The sequence below is a fragment of the Rousettus aegyptiacus genome, unplaced genomic scaffold (assembly GCF_014176215.1).
Source record: "Rousettus aegyptiacus isolate mRouAeg1 unplaced genomic scaffold, mRouAeg1.p scaffold_m13_p_18, whole genome shotgun sequence".
Lineage (NCBI taxonomy): Eukaryota > Metazoa > Chordata > Mammalia > Chiroptera > Pteropodidae > Rousettus > Rousettus aegyptiacus.
Window position 1 is genome coordinate 17,990,354 of NW_023416293.1, and position 17,061 is coordinate 18,007,414.

General features: G+C 49.3%; 2 protein-coding genes across 10 annotated transcripts in view; both read right to left on the reverse strand.

Annotated features, from left to right (window-relative positions):
- GNG4 (G protein subunit gamma 4) overlaps positions 1–1,956 on the reverse strand; it is a 34,351-nt gene extending 32,395 nt beyond the window's left edge. The window contains exon 1 of the mRNA XM_036235608.1: positions 1,877–1,956. The gene's annotated coding sequence lies outside the window, so the exon portion shown is untranslated. The remainder of the gene's footprint in view (positions 1–1,876) is intronic.
- Positions 1,957–4,540: 2,584 nt separating this feature from the next.
- LYST (lysosomal trafficking regulator) overlaps positions 4,541–17,061 on the reverse strand; it is a 137,124-nt gene continuing 124,603 nt past the window's right edge. For 8 of the 9 annotated variants that reach the window (XM_036235615.1, XM_036235617.1, XM_036235614.1 and 5 more), the window contains 6 exons: positions 16,746–16,844; positions 12,849–12,988; positions 12,497–12,594; positions 7,851–8,007; positions 7,368–7,439; positions 4,541–6,497 (listed from right to left, as the gene is read on the reverse strand). In XM_036235615.1, the coding sequence (XP_036091508.1) occupies positions 6,359–6,497; positions 7,368–7,439; positions 7,851–8,007; positions 12,497–12,594; positions 12,849–12,988; positions 16,746–16,844 (705 nt within the window). In that variant the 3' untranslated portion in view covers positions 4,541–6,358. The remainder of the gene's footprint in view (positions 6,498–7,367; positions 7,440–7,850; positions 8,008–12,496; positions 12,595–12,848; positions 12,989–16,745; positions 16,845–17,061) is intronic. The other variant, XR_004955472.1, reaches the window with a different exon arrangement.

Consider the following 17,061-nt stretch of genomic DNA (forward strand, 5'->3'; position numbering starts at 1 on the left):
GAAGTTAAATTTCCGTTTCTGGTTTATAAAAACTGAACAAGTAACCTCTTTACCTGAATCATAAGTCTCTTTATGCCTGTGTATGTCTAGAGTGAATAAAAAGGCCAAACAAAAAGGAAAATCTGCAAGGTTAGATAGCCTGTGCTCACAAAGGTGTTCTGAGAACAAACTAGGCAATATCTTAGACAGTTTCAACATCCCCTGAAGACAAAGCCCGGTGACATGCCTGGACCACAGCTCTCCCCTCTTCCAGCAGAAGGCAAAGGAGAAAAGAAATGTGATAGTGAGACTGGCTATAAATAAACGGAACCGACCGGTGTAGTCAGTCTTTCCTCAGTCGTTTGGCTGCTTTCTTCAGGGATAGCAGCTGTGTGTGAGTGTGACAAGTGGCATCACACACAGTCACTCCTACAGCCCATGCTTCCTCCAGGACGGCTCTGGGACTTGCTCCCCCATTCCCAGAGAATGTTCAGAGATTTTTGGGGCTGTAAAATGAATGTGGCCAAAGCTTTTTCCTGGCTTCTCCACCGTCCACAAAGGTGATGGCCTTGCCAGTTAAGGGACAGAGGGAGTGGGCCTTCCGCGGTGCTTTTTCTCAGTTGGCTTTCTCCAGGCAATTTTAGGGAGGCCGGGACTGGAGCCAAGTGTAAGCGGAGGAGCAAACAGGAAGCCCATTGTCCTAAACAGCCATTTCAGCCTGATAAGCCCATGTGAGGCTACTTGCTACAATCACAGAGCAAACAGCACACCTTGTGTTTACACTGACTTCAACTGCTTTTTAAGTGCTATGCCCACCTCTCATCACGCCTGATAACTGGGCCAACCCTGCACTTCGGAAATAATTCACAGTTTGCAGGTACAGCGTCTCATTCCTCAGGACTGAAAAGGCCTCTCCACACGTCACCCCCATTGTTCCCACAGCAGCCTCTGCAGGCGCCGGGCCCGGACCCATGATGGGCGCCTCGGTCCCTGTAGCTGGCAAACCACGGGGAAAGGACTTCCCCGAGGAACCGAGGCCCTCAGGAGCCCAGGCGCCCTCGCCACCGTTTTGCGGCGTTTGCCACGGTATTTTCCGGTCCCACTGTGAGAGGGGCATCTCAGAGGGACTCAGGAGCAGATGGCCGGACTAACACGTTTTCATGGGGACATCAGTGCTGGCACTGGTGTGACCAGCGTTTTACAGCCCCGGGGGGAGAAGAGCGAGAGAGGAGAACCCGGCGGCGGGGAGGGAGACGGGCGCCCACCGCCCACTCCACCGCTGGACCGAACTTTGACATTTTTTGGACTCCCCAATACCATAGCTCAAGATACACGAAAATAAGCAAATCCTCCTAAACCGCGAAGCCCTCTCCAGGCACACCGCCGTTCCCCGGCCCCGCGTTATTCTAACGCAATTAAAAAATTAACCCAACGCCGCCCAAAGCCGCCGGGCGCGCGCCGGGAACGCGGCGCATTTCAGCACCAGCCTCGGGGACAGACGCCACAGGGTGGGGACGAACTCTCGCTCGGTCGCCCCGAACCGAACCGCTCTCGAGGCAGGCGTCCCGGGTGCTGGGAATCAAGGGGGCTCCTGCGGGCATTCGCCCAAAGCATCTCCCCGAATACGGCGACCAAGCGGCCCGTCCACCCCTCCGGGACATCCCGTTGCGAGAGGCGCAGCGGCTCCGTGACCCGCGTACGGACGAGGAGCTGCGGGCCGGAGGGCGGGCGGCCGCACCCCCGGCGCCCCCCGAGGCGTTCGGAGGCGCCGCCCGCACCTGCGCTGGGCGAGCGACGCCGGCTCCCGCGGAGCGCACCTGGCCGCGCACCTGTGCCCGCCGCCCGCGAGCTCCCCGGGGCGCACCGCCCGGCCCCCGCGCCCGCGGTCCCCACTCACCCGGCGCCGCTCGCGGGCGGGCTTTGCGCGCCGCATCGTCCCCGCGGGCTCCGTGGGCTCCGTGGGCTCCGTGGGCTCCGTGCGCCCCCGCGCCCCCCGCGCGCGGCTCCGGGCGCGGCCAGTCCGCGGCGGTCGCGGCCGCTACGCAGCGGGGTCTCCCCGGGAGCCCGGGAGGGGCCGGGAAATCCCGCCCGCCGCCGACGTCACCGGCGCGTCACCGGGGCTCCCGCGCGCCCCTGCTGCCGCGCCCCGCGCGCCACGCCGCCACGCCGGCCCGCTCGTGGCCGTGGGTCCCCCGCTGCGGTGCTCGCGGGCCCAGGACCTGGGCCTCCCGCACCCCCATCCCCGCCTGGGTCGTTCCGGGGCCACGCCGGGCGCGGCGCCCTCGTCACCTGCGGGCGCGCGCGGCGCCGGGCCGGGGGTGGGGGCGGGGGCGGGGGGCCGGGGGGCGGGGCAGGGGGTGGGGGCGCCCGCGAGCCCGCGGGGGGCAGCGGCCGCGGGCAAGAGCCGGGTCCTGCTTTTCACTGAGCCCGAGGTACGCGGTGTTTCGGGTCGCGCCGGTCAGGTCCGGTGCTTACGTAATTGTCACGTGGCCGGCTGGACCGCTCTCCTCCCGCTACTCGCTTTCTACTTGTCTTATGGTTCCTCGTTCCTTTTTCTCCCCGGCCTCCTTTTGAAATCACGGAACACTTCGGTATTCAATTGTTTCAGGTTTTGCCTCGCGCCCTCCGCGCTTCGCGCGGCCCGAGGGTTGCCGCACCTCCAACCTGGCCCCGCGGCCTCGGCCCCGCACGCCGCCCCGCCATCCCGCGTGTTTTCGGCAGCTTCCTTTTACATGTATCAAACCCACAGTGCTTTTTTTTTTTACTTTAACCTGACAATTTTCTTTTGAAGAGTTTTAAAATGATTTCGAAAAGTATTTTTTATTAAACATCTTTAATTTTTTTGAGGTAACGGATAAGATACGTGATTTTCAGGTGTGCGGCATTGCAGTTTGCATCTGTGTTCTGCATGCGCACCATCCAAGCCTCGTTCCCGTTTGTCACCACGCATTTGACCCTTTTACCCCTTTTCACCCTTCCCCCCCCTTGTCTGTATCCGTGAGTTCTTGCTTTGTTAGTTCATTTGCTTTTTTTTACATCCCACATGAGTGAAATCATACGTTCTTTGTCCTTTTCCATTTGACTTATTTCACTGACAGTAATAACCTGTTGTCGCGAATGGCAATGTTCCGCCTTTTTACGGCTGAGTCGTATTCCGTTACGTGTAGGTGCCACATCCTTATCCGTTCAACTCTCAGTGGGACTCCTGGGTTGCTTCCATGTTGTGGCTACTGTGAATAATGCTGCAGTGAATGTAGGGGTGCTGGTATCTTTTCGAATTAGTGTTTTCATATTCTTCACATAAATATCCAGAAGAGGAATTGGGGTGTCATATAGTGGATCCAGGTTTTATGTGCTGAGGAGCCTCCATACTGTTTAGTGGCTGTACCAACAGTGCCTGAGGGTCTCCCCCAACCCCCCTCCTCACCAACGCCACTGCTGATGTGGAGCACTCATTTGTGAAGATCCAAATTTCTGTTTGGTGTCACGTCCTCCTGCCTGAAAAACGTCTTTTAACATTTCTTGTAATGTAGATCTGCTGGCGGTTCCTTTGTGTCTGAGTAAGTCTTCGTTTTGCCTTCGTCACCGAGGGATCTTTTCCTAGCTTGACAGCTCGGAGCAGGTCGAGGCGTCCACCGTGTGCTCGCGGTTCCTCATCATTAGTCTGCAGCATCATGACCGCTGTTCCGGGCGTGTAACGAATCTTCGTCCACGTCCGCTTCTAAGATTTTCTTCTCACCATCGGTTTTCCCAGCACGATTATAAGAGGACGTGGTGTGTGTTCCTTTGTGTCTGTTCTGCTTGGTGAGACCAGTTTAATTCACATTGGAAATGAGCCAAGATTTGCCACAAAACGATCTTTTCTAAGTCATCTCTAATTAACTTTGTTCACAAGAGGAGCTATCAGCTCAGTGCTTTCTTTGTGAGAGATCAGTCTCAAATCATCTTCTAGTCCTTTTTTTTTGGCTTCAAAGGACATGTTGTATTATTTAATTTCTCTCAAATAGCTGAGTTGCAACCCAGTGTCCCTAAAGTGGCCAGATATACTTTTCTGTTCAGGTCATACGACACAATAAAATTAGTGGCACCTCCTTCCCGGCTCGATGTACATCAAGAATATGCCTTTTGTGTTGGCAGAGGGAGCTGCATTTTTAATGGCAGAGTTTAGGATGGGCTCCCCTTGCTCTAAATCGAACTCTCCCTGTGGCGTTCTCTCAGAGGACCCCACATCCCACCTGCTCGGCACTGACCACGGCTGCAGCTACACACGCTGCACGTGGTCGCGGCGGGGCTCCCCAGCAGCTCGCAGCCCCAGGGGCTCGGGGAACACTGTGGCCCTGGAGTGCCAGTCGGGGCTCCGCCCAGGCCTGCGGGGGTGGGGAGCAGTGGTGCCTTGACGTTGGGGCTGACTAACCTCCGCTTCAGGGCAGTAAAGCTCGAAATATAAGACTTCTCACAAAGACCACAATTAAGAAATGAAAATCATCCTTTCCTAGTGACATAAATTTATAGGGAAGCTAAAGAGAACCTATGTGGGTTACCAAATAAAGACACCAATTTGAGATCCGGTTGTAATATTTAAATTGCATAAAGACTGGGTCTTCGCATCTGTTATTATGAAATTTATTCCCAGGCTAAGTGGCAGTGTGTACAAAGGTGCCAGAGCGTGCGGTAATTCACAGACACGTTCGTCCACATGCACATCACGAAGTGTTTCAAACAGACGCACACAACGTTCCATGCTGAATAAATAATCCCCCCAAATTTATTCTTACATAAAAATATAATATTGCACTCTTAACAAGACCAGTTATTTTGCATATTTCCTCTTTAGATAAATGATGAAATTCAGCCTTAAAAAAAAAAAAAAGACTGAGTAGCAACCCTCTTCTAGTAGGGGACTAGTGTAAAGTTCTCAGTAGAAAAATGGAAGCTAGACAAGAGCTGGGATTCTTTTAAACAAAGCGGATCACTTCAACGTGAACAGGGTGAGCTCCGCTCTGCACCTGTCGGCCGCCTGTCTGCGCGCGCAGGCGCGCGCTGCCTCTCGAGTCGGTCCTGACGGCAGAGACTTGGGGATTGTATTTTATACAATTTTTAAGCAGAATGTTTTAGAAAGTCTGGAAGGTACAAAAGTAGTTCTGTAAACACCATGTGAGTCAATTTCCGTAACGAACACGCAAGTTATTCTCGGGCGGGGACACGTATTTTTACCCCTCGGCGACGTATTACTGAGCTCCTTTTCCAGTGTTTGCAAAGCCAGTGACGCAGCAGCAGCCCGAGGAAAAGCAGCCGTGAGGCCGTGGCGGGGAGAGACCCCTCCCGGGGCTTCAGGAATTGTCTTCGCGGCGGGTAAGCGTGCTGTGGCCGACGCTTAGATTTTTCTGTTGTTCCTCGAATTCTCAGAAGGTCTAGGTGAGTAGAAAGAGTGGAAACTGTATCCTAAAGGAATTATTCTGCCTAGTGTTTAAAACAAAGTAAGCCATCACGTTTTCTTTTGCCGTTGTGTTTTGGGGAAGAAAACTCTTCCTGCACAGTAGATAAACGCCTCATCTGGCCTGAATTATTAATGTCTGTGAAAACTTTTTGCATAGTGGAGGCTTTCTACTGGAAATTAACATTTCAATGCTCTGTAAATGGCAGATATTAAAAGAATCATCATTACGTTTAAGCCTTCATGACTCAACTAAGGACAGTCACTATCTCGTGTTAGGGACTCTCTGTAAGATTCGAATGGAGGACAGGACGTGTCTGACAGAAAGATGCCGCGGTCCTCGTTGGTGGCTGTCCTCCGGCAGAGCCTGCTTCGCCACGCGAGCATTGGATCTGTTTCCAGCATTCGGCTTACGCCACAAATGCTCGGTGCAGACGCACCTGCCGAATTTACTTTTCAAAGAAGGCAACTGTCAAGGCCTGGATTCTTAACCCTTTCCTTTCCTTTTTTTTTTTTTTTGGAGGGGTTTTATCGATAAAACTTTTTAAGTATAATTTTTAAAGACTACTTTATATAAACAATTAGCTAACCGATTTAAATTCTACCGAGCCTCTTGGAATAATAAAAAAGGAGAGACCCTTATCTTTTCTTTAGAATACCCTGAAGAAAACGAACTTCGAGAATATGATTCTAACTTACTGTGCAAGACTTCGGTCAGACTGGCCAGTGCGTGCTGACGCAGCCCTCCAGGTTACCAATGACAGAGAACAAAACTGTCCTCTTAGGATCTCGTGACACTGCCCGAGTTTTGCGGAAATGAACAGATTTTAAAATTAGTTAGGTGGCTTGTTTTGGTTCGTCCCCTTCTTCGGGTTCAACCTCCTAAAAGTGGGGAAGTCAGCAGATCCGGTCTGGAATGAGAGTGCGTGCAGAGCGCGCACGGCCTCATCCGGCCGCGTAGCTGCTCAGGAAGGAGTAGAACATGGGCTGTTTCAAGCGCTGCTGGTCCTTCCGACACCACGCGGTCACGGTCCCTTCACTGTTCGCTGTGTACAGATGGTGGCCATCGCAGGAAAAGGTAAGGCTGTAACAAACAAACAAACAGACAAGCCCGTTTGTACATCATGGCTCTTAAAACTGTATTAGCGTATTGGTGATCAGACGGAAGTCAGCGTGGAGAAGGTGTGGCGTCTTCACTGGCGCAGACCGCCACCGCGCACTGCTGCCCACTGTGATACTCACAGGGTTTTGTGAAGCTTGTTCCGATCAGGTGATACAGAACAAACCAGGATCCCAGAGGTCAGCAGATGCCATTCCATCTTTGCATATTTCCTTTTCCTTCTTGCTTATGCTTTATTACTTAAATAACAAATATTTGGGTATAGGAAACTTTAAAAAATGTAACAGTTCTACATTTCCTCTTTACAGAAATGAAAGATTATTATGGAGATATTTCCCTGAAAGAGGAACGGGCAAAAATGTAACGATAAATTAATTTAAATTCATTAAACTTTAAATTTAGGACACTGAAAATAAATTTCTTTCAGTAGAGCAGAATTTGAATCACTTATGTCCAACTGGATTTTTAAAGTCGGTCCGTGAACAGAGCAGAGGTAACTGGTTGTCTATCAGTCTTGTCAAGCACACTCCTGCAGCTGTCGGTCATCATGGTATTTTCAATAACGAAGGGAAAAATATCGCGTCTGTAACTCGGGGCGCTTCGCTGGGCACTGGCCCAGCGCCTGTCTGCCTGACTCAGGTCCTGACTCAGGTTTTAAGCTCCACGATGACAAGCACTATGCCTCCTCCTGCCACTGGGGCCTGGGCAACCTGGTGTTTGGTAAACGTCGGCTGTTTGACGCTCATCATTTCTTTAGGTCTGTGTCCTTCGATCTCTCTCTTAACGAAAATACAGTCAAAAAGTAAATTGTGAAGAATGGGAGGCGGGTTTTACCTTATGATGGGCTTGTTGGATTTAGGAAATGTGATTTCCCGCACAGGCTTTAGGTCCCAGGTACTCCATAACCTAGAGGAGAAAAAAGTCGTCATCTAATTATGCAAACTAAAGTCTCCTTCACTAAGAAAACCTACATATTTGTGTATTTGTTAAAAATCATCTGGAAGGAAACACAGTAAATGATTAACAGCAGTTACTTCTGGGAAGTCTGCGGGGTGGGTGTGAGTAAGGAAACCTAACGTTGGGTATTTTCACGCTGCTGATCTTGGAGAGTGAACAAACAGCGTGACATCTGAACACTGAACTAAGGCTATCTCTATTAGTCAGAAGTAAGGCAGGAATCACTGAAGCAACTATCTCTGAAGGTGATGCGACATCTTTAAATGTTCAGTATTAACATGTGCCGACGTGAAAACGTACTTTTGAAACCGCAGTGTCCTGAGGAACAAAAGCAATCAAAGCACAGGGGACTCGGCCCACCTCACGACGCCGCTCTCCAGGCCCCCGGCGACCACGTTGATGGACACGCCCTCCGGCTGGTTGGAGAAGGCCACGGAGCAGACGCGCTCTCTGCAGTGCACATGTCCCACGAGGTCCCCGTTGACCGTCCAGAGTCTGAGGTCGCTGCCTCCGCCAGCTAAAATGCCAAAACCGCCCCCGGGTCACCGGAGCGTGGGGGTCTCAGAGCCGGCCACCCGGGTCCCAGGGGGCACCGACAGCTCTGGGGACCACGCTCCTCCAAGGGACGAGGTTTACAGGCAGCTCCTGACTGAAGACTGCACAGACGGAATTACTGTAAGTCACACGGAGCTTTGCATAGTTATCTAGAGACGATGACCAGTGAAATAGTGAAAAATAAATCTGTGCTAGAACGCAACGAGGTAAGTTAATGACGAATCTTACTACGCCAGTGTGTGGATGACCACACCTGAATCTGACGGTCCCCAGAAAGTTAAGCAATCTCAAAAAAAGAAGAAAATGGCTCTGAAATGATCTAGAAGTGACTCATGTGATTTGTGAAGAAAAAGTTACAGTTAAAGCTGAATTAAAAACTAATTCTTCAAAAAAGACCTAATTCTTCAGAATGTCTGAGACTGAATCTTATAAATCAGAGTCTTATTAAACTAATTTTTTTCCTTTCAGAGACTTTGAGTAACCAGACTTTGGGTCATTTTCCAGGTGGCGGAGGGGGCAATAATTGCTTGTCATCCTCTATAAATGGGCCGGTGATTTGGGGCCTCCTGACGATCGGGCCAGCCTTCTTCGGAGAAAGATTCTCATGCTGACAGAGAGGTTGAGAGGCGTGATAAAGTTTGGATGACATAGGGTTATTACTACACTTAATTTTATTTCTCTATTAGAATGAACAGAGAGTTTATGTCTGTCCTTTACTAAGGCAATGAAAAGATTTCATATTTTATAGTAAAGGAACAAATATTGGAAATACTTGTTTAAAAATATGCTAAAGACCTTCAAATATCATAGACCGAAATACCTAGGGTGTTGCAGCACTATTCACAACAGCCTAATGGCAGAAACAACCCAAATGTCCACCGCGGATAAATGGATAAACAAATGTGGTATGTCCATACAATGGAATATTATTCAGCCATAAAAAGTAATGAAGTTCTGGCACAGACTACAACATGGACAAACCTTAAAAACATTATACTAAGTAAGATAAGCCAGACACAAAAGGGCAAATATTGCATGATTCCATGTCTATATAATATATAGAACAGGCAAATTCATAGAGACAGAGAGTAGAATAGAGGTTCCCAGTGTTTCTGTTCAGGTGATGAGGACGTTTTTGAAACAGTGGTCACACAACATTGTGATTGTAATAATGTCGCTGGATCGTATAATTTAAAATGGTCTAAATGACAACTTTCATGGGAACTACATTTTAACACACACGTGCACACACATTTAAAAAGGCCCAAAGTTCTGAGACTTGGCGTTGGAAAGCACTGATGAGGAGAGATTACCTGAACAAAGCATCGAGATGGAGGGGGCTGTGCGGGAGGCGACAGACTCCTCTTTCCATGAGTAGACTCTATGTCACTCTTCCTTTTGAATTTACTAGCTGATGAAGGATTTTAAGAGCACACGGAGCAAGCGGGTGCGTGCCAGCAGGGTTAGAAGGCTGTGGGCATCAGTGGCCCGTAGCCGCAGAGGTTATGGTGCGGGGGTGGGGGGTGGTGCAGGGGGGGGGGTGCGGGGTGGTGCGGGGGGGGGTGCGGGGTGGTGCGGAGGTGGGGGAGGGGCGCTGTAATCCACGGCCCCTGCGCAGCTTAGTTCTTCAAAACATACCATCTGCATGCAGCCCCGGGTGCTCTGGGGCACGGGCCGGAACTCAGTAGGCAAAGAACTGCCCTAGCAGGTCGCCCAGCAACTTGGGCCACAAAACCAAGAAACCACACACCTGCTTAAGATTGTTAAATATGAAAAAATACCCAGGCCCTTCCCCCAACACCAGGCTGCTTTCATGTATGATTTAGCACATCGACTAAAACTCAAAAGTTGGACTTTCCTGAAACAAAACAAAACAAAACTCCATTCTTCCTAAACATCTTCACTGAAAACTGGGGGGGCCCCCTGCCCAACCAACCGTGACACTGCTGGCAACGAGAGGCCAGTCTACGAACCCCGGGAAATGGGCACGTGTTTGAACCCGTTACGGAATGATTCTAACAAGTGCAAAACCATCTGGTATAGCATCTATATAGTTTAATAAATTTCCCATCTTATCGCTATAAAAACCACATCCCATAATAAGCCCTGGGGAGTCATGATAAGGATGTAACTTCACTGTAAGCTCAGCCCCAAAGGAGTTTTTGAGAATATACGTGTGTGTACATGTGTATACACGTGCATGTGTACACAGACACACGACACACACATAATCTACACACATACACATAGACATGTGTATTTATCTTTAATTTTGATTTTAAGAGCTTCTTGGACAGTGCTGACGGGAGGGTCTGGCAGACTGAATCTGACCGCTCTTTTCCCCGCTTGGACTGAGAACGGGAGGACGAATTCCAGTCTGGGTCGCTAAACATAAATTTGGCCTCTCTTTTAAAAAATCATTATTTTTATAATGTTCTCTATATACCAAATGTTCTTCCTAACTTCTCTTTATACATGTATCGAAAAACCTTTAAAAATTGAGAAGCCTTTTTTGTTCAAGTTGGAAAAAAGTGGCCCGGCCATTATTACACCGTGCTCTGCCTAGGGACACCCACCCACGTGCTAGTGGGTTAGCAACTGCGGCAGAAGTAATTTTGCCTCTTGTTCCCATGTGACCAGCTGATACAGCAGCACAGATATAAATCACTTCTGGCAGCAGGAAAGTAATTAACTTTATAAAATTCAGCTCCCTCAGGATCAGTCCTAACTTCCAAACGTTGCCCAAACAAGAAAGTAGAGAACTCTGTATAAGTAATCATTACATGATTTCTCCAGAGTCCCTGTGAGGGGATATGCTAAAAGTTGCTAATGTACAAATCCAGGAAGCACAGTTGGCAAAGCCATCAATCACCCGGCCACACAGATCATTGAAGTCCAGTGTTTAAGAACGTCCCCTTAAAATCGATAAATAAGTGGGGGAAAAACAAAACAAAACTTCCTCTTAGTTCTGCTGATCAGGAAATAAAAATGTTTTCATAACATTATTTTATGACTGGGGCTAAGACTGGAAAATATGTCTCATCTGAAATCTTTAAGCATGACTAAAAACATTACTTTTCTTGAATACGAGAATGACTGAACGTTTTGTAAAAACAACAGTAAAACTCCGAGAGATGTCTGCAGTAAGATAAAAAACAGATATTCGGTCTTTGTCTCAGAGCTCCTAAAACCCTTGTAATTTACTGTCTCTTGTATGCTACTGAGATGACCCCCCAAAGAGGGGGCTAGACAGCTTCAGGTGGGGGCTGGTCTCCAGAAAAAACCAACCACACAAGCACAGCGGCTCCCCACCTGCTGCAGGGGAGAGAGGGGCTGGAGATGCAGCTTGGTACCATGTGACCTCATCAGCCACTTTGACCTAATGAAACCTCAGAAAAACCCCCACGTGGCAGGGCTCGGAAGAGTTTCTGACTTGGGAAGACGGCCCCATGGCAGGAGGGTGGGGCCCTCTGCTGCCACACGGACAGGCCAGCTGATGTCATTCTGTACCTCTGCAGCTGACCGTTCATGTCTATCCTTTATAATAAACTATAGTCATAAGGGTTGAGATTTACTAGTTCTGTGAGTCCTTCTAGAGGATTCTTGAACCTGGCGGGGGTCTCGGGCAGTCCCAAATTGGCTGACTTTAAGTAGTGGGTGTCAGAATTGAATTGCATTATTGGATGCCCACTTGGTATCAGAGAATTGGAGAATTGGAGAACTGTTTGGTGTCTGAGATAAAAACTGAATAATATCAAAAATGCAAGCCAAGGACAGATGGCTGTCCATTATGGCTGTGTCGAGGACGCTCAGGAGTAGACTTTCGCAGGACCCCTTCAATGTTAAGATCCCAAGGAACAGAAACACAAACAGAAAATTCATCAATTTCCCAAGTTTCCTTCCTGCTGAATGCATCACGTTTTTAAAAAATGTGTGTACGTGAAAAAAGCGAAACGAAAACGAGACCTTGGATCGGGAGACAGATCTCTGTCGTGTGACAGCTGAACCTCCGCTTGTCATTCTACACTACTGTTCTCTCTCAGGACTGGGAGACACACAGTCCAAGCGGATCATCCACGGATGCTTCTCATTTCAGGAGGAAGGTAGCAAAGTCATTTAAAAAGCACAAGAAAAAGGAACAGGAGAACAAAACCCAAAAGAATCCAGATGATTATATAACAGCAGTTTGCTCACATGTGCTCAAATGCAGTCATACACACATGAGGAAAAGAGTTAAATTCCGACAACGCTAACTTTTGCATAGTTGATGCCTAAACTGTTGATTCAGTCTGGGACCCCGCTGTGCGTTAATGCGCGGTGTGGGGATTCCGCCCAGCACGGAGCCCGGGAGGGGGGAGGGGCGAGGGACGGCTCCGGCTCTGACAGCTGACCTGCGCTGTGGCCGGCGGGCCTGCCGGAGGCGCCGTGCTTTGGTTCGGGGGCCAGCTCACCTGAATCGCACACAGTGGCGATGTCGCCTGTCGTCTCACTGGCAGAGACGGCTGTGACAGGGCTTTTGTGTCCCGCCAGGCTTTGTACGTAGCACAACCTGAAAGACCAAAGACAGGGATGTATGTGCGTATGATCATCAGATAAGATCTCTCGCTGGTAGATGTCTTTTCCTCAGTACACGCACCTATTATGCGTGAGGTGTTCCTGCCTGGGTTTCGATAATATAATAAGGTCACAAAGGTCAAGTTTATAATTCATGCTTAAAATTATCGCCGTGTAAAGATCCCACTTTAGTGCACCTGTTCCAAACAGCACGCACTGAGACGTCACTCGGGCGGTGCTGGGCGGTACCTGTTTAAGTCCCATATGATGCAGGTTCCATCTCTGCTCACGCTTATCATTATACTGTATGGTTTGCAGACGAACAAGCTGGTGATCTCCTCCGTGTGCCCGTAGAGATGTACCTGAGACTCCATTTCTATCTCTGAAGGCTGAAATTAAGAAATTAAGTGTAAGATCAAAACAGTATCAAAAGGTAGGCTAGTATTTATCTCAAAATAAAAACAAGCAAATTGATTCAAACATTCTCAAACACTTTGTTTTTCAATCCACTTCAGTTCCACTTTTTCTAAGAACTTGACGTTAATTTTTTTAAATTTTATTATTTAATTTTATTATTATTTTTTGAACATGGTTCCATAGTGTAGCAGGACACCCCAGTGGAGCCACAGTCCATGGTCTACGGCCATGCCGCCCTGAACAAGCTCAATCTCTGATCTTGGAAGCTAAGCAGGGTCAGGCCTTGTTAGCACTTGGAAGGGAGACCACCCAGGAAGACCAGGTGCTGTAGGCATAAATAATAATAAAAGAATTTTGATTGCTCACAATTTCATCAATACACTTTTAATTTTTACCTATACTTATCTGGTCTTTGCCCAAATACACATGTGTTTTTATAGTTCTATCTACTGCCCTACAAATGATCGTCTATTTTGTATTTTACACATTCTCACATAAGCATTTTCCATTTTTCGCATTGTCGTCAAAATAATTTTACTAGTGTTATATTCTATAGTTAGTATACCATAATTTACTTGAGCATCCTTTATTGATACATTAAAAGTTGTTTCTAATTTTTAAAAGGTTATAGATGCCATAATTCAATCCTTCATGTATAGCATTTTTATTTCTTCACTGAATTATTTTTTAGAATGCATTTCCAGAATCCTACTGGTGGATCAGTGAATACGAATAATTTCGTAGTTCTTGACAGCATCGCACCAACTCATGCTGTCACCAACGGCGAGGCGCACTAACACCGGCCGCCGCTCCTCGTTGCTACGGACTGGTTTTCTAAATTGACGATGCAGAGCGCCGCTCGAGGCCCGCGCTGGCTCACGCATGCCGGATGCCCGCACAGGGTCTCGCTCTCGTTTGCACTGGGCTGGCTGTTCATTGCCATTAGCTACATCAATACTTCAAAGAATATCGAGAAGTAGAAATGACAAGTACGATAGAAAACTACATATGCTGACCACGCAGTTAAACTCATCCTAACGTTTTGCATGACCGGCCCACTTTTTAAACCAAGAACACACCGGACACGTAATGTGTACACTGTCCTGTGGCCTCGTCCCTCTCCCTTGTCAGAGGCGACTACTCTCCCATGGTCTATCCTCGTTTCCCACGTGTGTAGAACACGCGTCCTACTACGTGCTGCTATACTCATAAACAACACCTTGAGTTGTTTTCCACATCGACAGATCACACGTGTGGTGTTGTTTTCTTCTGCATCTTGCCTTTTTGTTCACCATCGTTTTTGAAACGTGTGTTAAAATATTAGCAGCAGCTCATCTATTTTAAGTGCTATATAGTCCAGTGTTTTATTCACATGAAAACACATATTTTACACCTAAAGAATCAAACGACAAGAGAAGAGCCCCACATTCCTCTTCGGGACAAGTGGCTGAGCTGTGCAGCAGGCGCTTCTGCTGAGTGCGGGCATGCGGCGTTTTCCTGAACACGGTCACAGCGGCCAGATGAGCCTTTAACAAGGACGAGAGTCTCGGGTCTGTCTGGCTCTCCTCTGACTGCGACCCTCCCGCAGGGCCACAGGGATGTGGCCAGAAGCCCGTCCACCATGCTTCAGGGCACCTGGGACCAAGGACGCCCCTGTCCCAGAGGCCTGAGCTCCCCTACCCCCGGCCTGAGCTCTGTAGCCTTTGAGTTTGTGACTCACCTCCCAATCTTAAATCTCTGAAAATTTCCCAAGTTTTAAATGATAATCGAGGTTGCTTTAAATTGTAGTTTTCTAATGATAACTGACTTTTTAGATATTCATTTTCTCATCTGTAAATGTGTGGCCTTCTTTTGTGTATTTGTTACTACATTTGGACGTGGTTTAACTACTAATTGTTAATCTCGTGACTTGATTACCTGATGCTATTAATACTTAGGAGAAAAAGAAACCCCTATAAACAAGCTGAAAAATCTACTTCAAGGCAAATGCATATAACTGAGGAGCGGTAAGCAGCATAAGCCTTCACACGAGACCCTCAAGACCAAAGGAAGCGCGCGTCTGGCTGTGCCCAAATGAGAGCAGTGGCCCCTTCGACGGGCTTCGTGCCAGGCTGCGCTGTGCGTAACGCTCCTGTGCTGACGACTCAGCTTTTTTTCACACTCATACCATATACTGTTTAGTGCACAATTAAAATTTCACATTACAGGGAGAAGGTAAGAAAACTAAGCACGAAGCTGTTGGAAGTGCTGGGAAAAGCAGGGGGAAACGAAACACAAAAGCTGAAGCTGGTTTTTAAGTCAGTGTCTGTGGCATCCCGTGGAATTCTCTGAGTCCCAGGCGGACGACTCCCCAGCAGCGTGGATTGGAACGACCTGGGGAGCCGGAGGGCGGAGCCAGGAGGGCGGAGCCAGGAGGGCGGAGCCAGGAGGCGGAAGGAGACGCCGCAAAGTTAACGTGTTTCGTAAGTCCGGGAGTGAAAAGAAGCGAGAAGGAGACAGCGAGACGCCGCTCCGCCGGGCCGGCCTGCGCTCCGGGGTTGCGAGCCGCCTCCGCCCGCCCCTCCGCCCGCTTCCCGCCCTGTCTTCCCTCTTCTCCCGCACGCTGCCTCAGAACCACGCGGCGAAGCACGGCACCCCGGGGCGCCATGGCTCTGGCTCCGCGCCGTTGGCCTCTTCGCCCGAACACTCTTCCCTCCTCTCTCCACTTACGGGAATGACCCTCCCGGCTCGGGCGGGGCGTTTCGGGCGCCCTGACGCCCAGCGGGTCGCCCTCCCGTGCCCTGCGGCCTGCGCGGATCCGCCCACGCGTGTCTCCTGCCCTTGGCCGCGGCGGGGGCCCCGGCTGCCGGCCTCGCGCCCCTTCCACGTGCTTCCACGTGTCACTCCCGCGCCGAGCGGCAGGGCTCCTTACACTGCGAGGCAGAAACGGCGGATGGTCACGTTTGTGCCCCGGGGATCCAGGCAAAGAACCTTCACGAAGGTTTAAAAGGGAGTAAGCTTAGAAAAGAGGAACTTAGTGTCGCCCTACACTGGGATACAGGTTTCACCCAGTAAAACGTACTTAATAATATAATGGCGGAAACTGTAATAGAAGAAAAGAGCACGGAGAAAGTTCTAAATTAGAACGATAATGACCACGTTTCCACCCGCGACAGCACAGTGGAGGCTGATCCCAGAGGGGCAGCAGGAAGTCGGAAGTCGCCTTGCTTGATGTGTCCGCTTTCCTTCACCACCCTGTTTTAGCATCTAACTCTTAACTCCTGACAGTCGGTGAATGACTAAGACAATTTCTTCCAGCAGGTGGCGGGAGTCCGGGCCGGCGCCGTGGATCTCGCTGTCGTCCACGGGTCCGGGGCGCACAGCCAGGCGACCGCCAGGGGTCATGATCTCCCAGCGTCGCAGAATCTGTGTCCCCGCCGGGGCCGTCACGCGACAGCGAGAACGTGGGCGGGCGTCAGTCACGGAAAAGCCTCACTACGGGACAGACCAGAACTCAAAGTGCTGCCTCCGACGCCAAAAAATACGACCTTCCTACCTATTGAAATTTTTCATGACCCCAAAAGCCTCAGATAAAGTTAGATATATACCCTTTTACATTTTAAGAGTTTATGTGAAGAAAAGATGAGCGTATAAACCATTCAAGTACAGAAATGTTAAGTGAACCTTGAATAAAGTGAATTACACTTCGCCGACATGAAAACGCCATCGAGCCTCCGGGCCCGGACCTACCGTGCCGCTCGTGAGCCTGTTCGCGTGGGCGGTGATGACCCCGCACTTGCTCCCGGTGAACAGCTGGCAGCTGTCGGGCACCCAAGCGCAACTCGTCACCTTCGGAGAAGGACAAATCAAAGATGGTCACATTTGGAAAGCACCAGAAACGCTTCTACTTTTTTGATGACCATTTAAAAAATACGTGGTTGCAAAATTTAAGGGAAACATTTTACTTGAAACGACTAGAATGCTGCAAAGATGTACTGGTTCAGTACTCGGTAACTTTAGCCAGATGTCGAAACGCTGTTTCCAAATGAAAACGTGTTGCAATGCA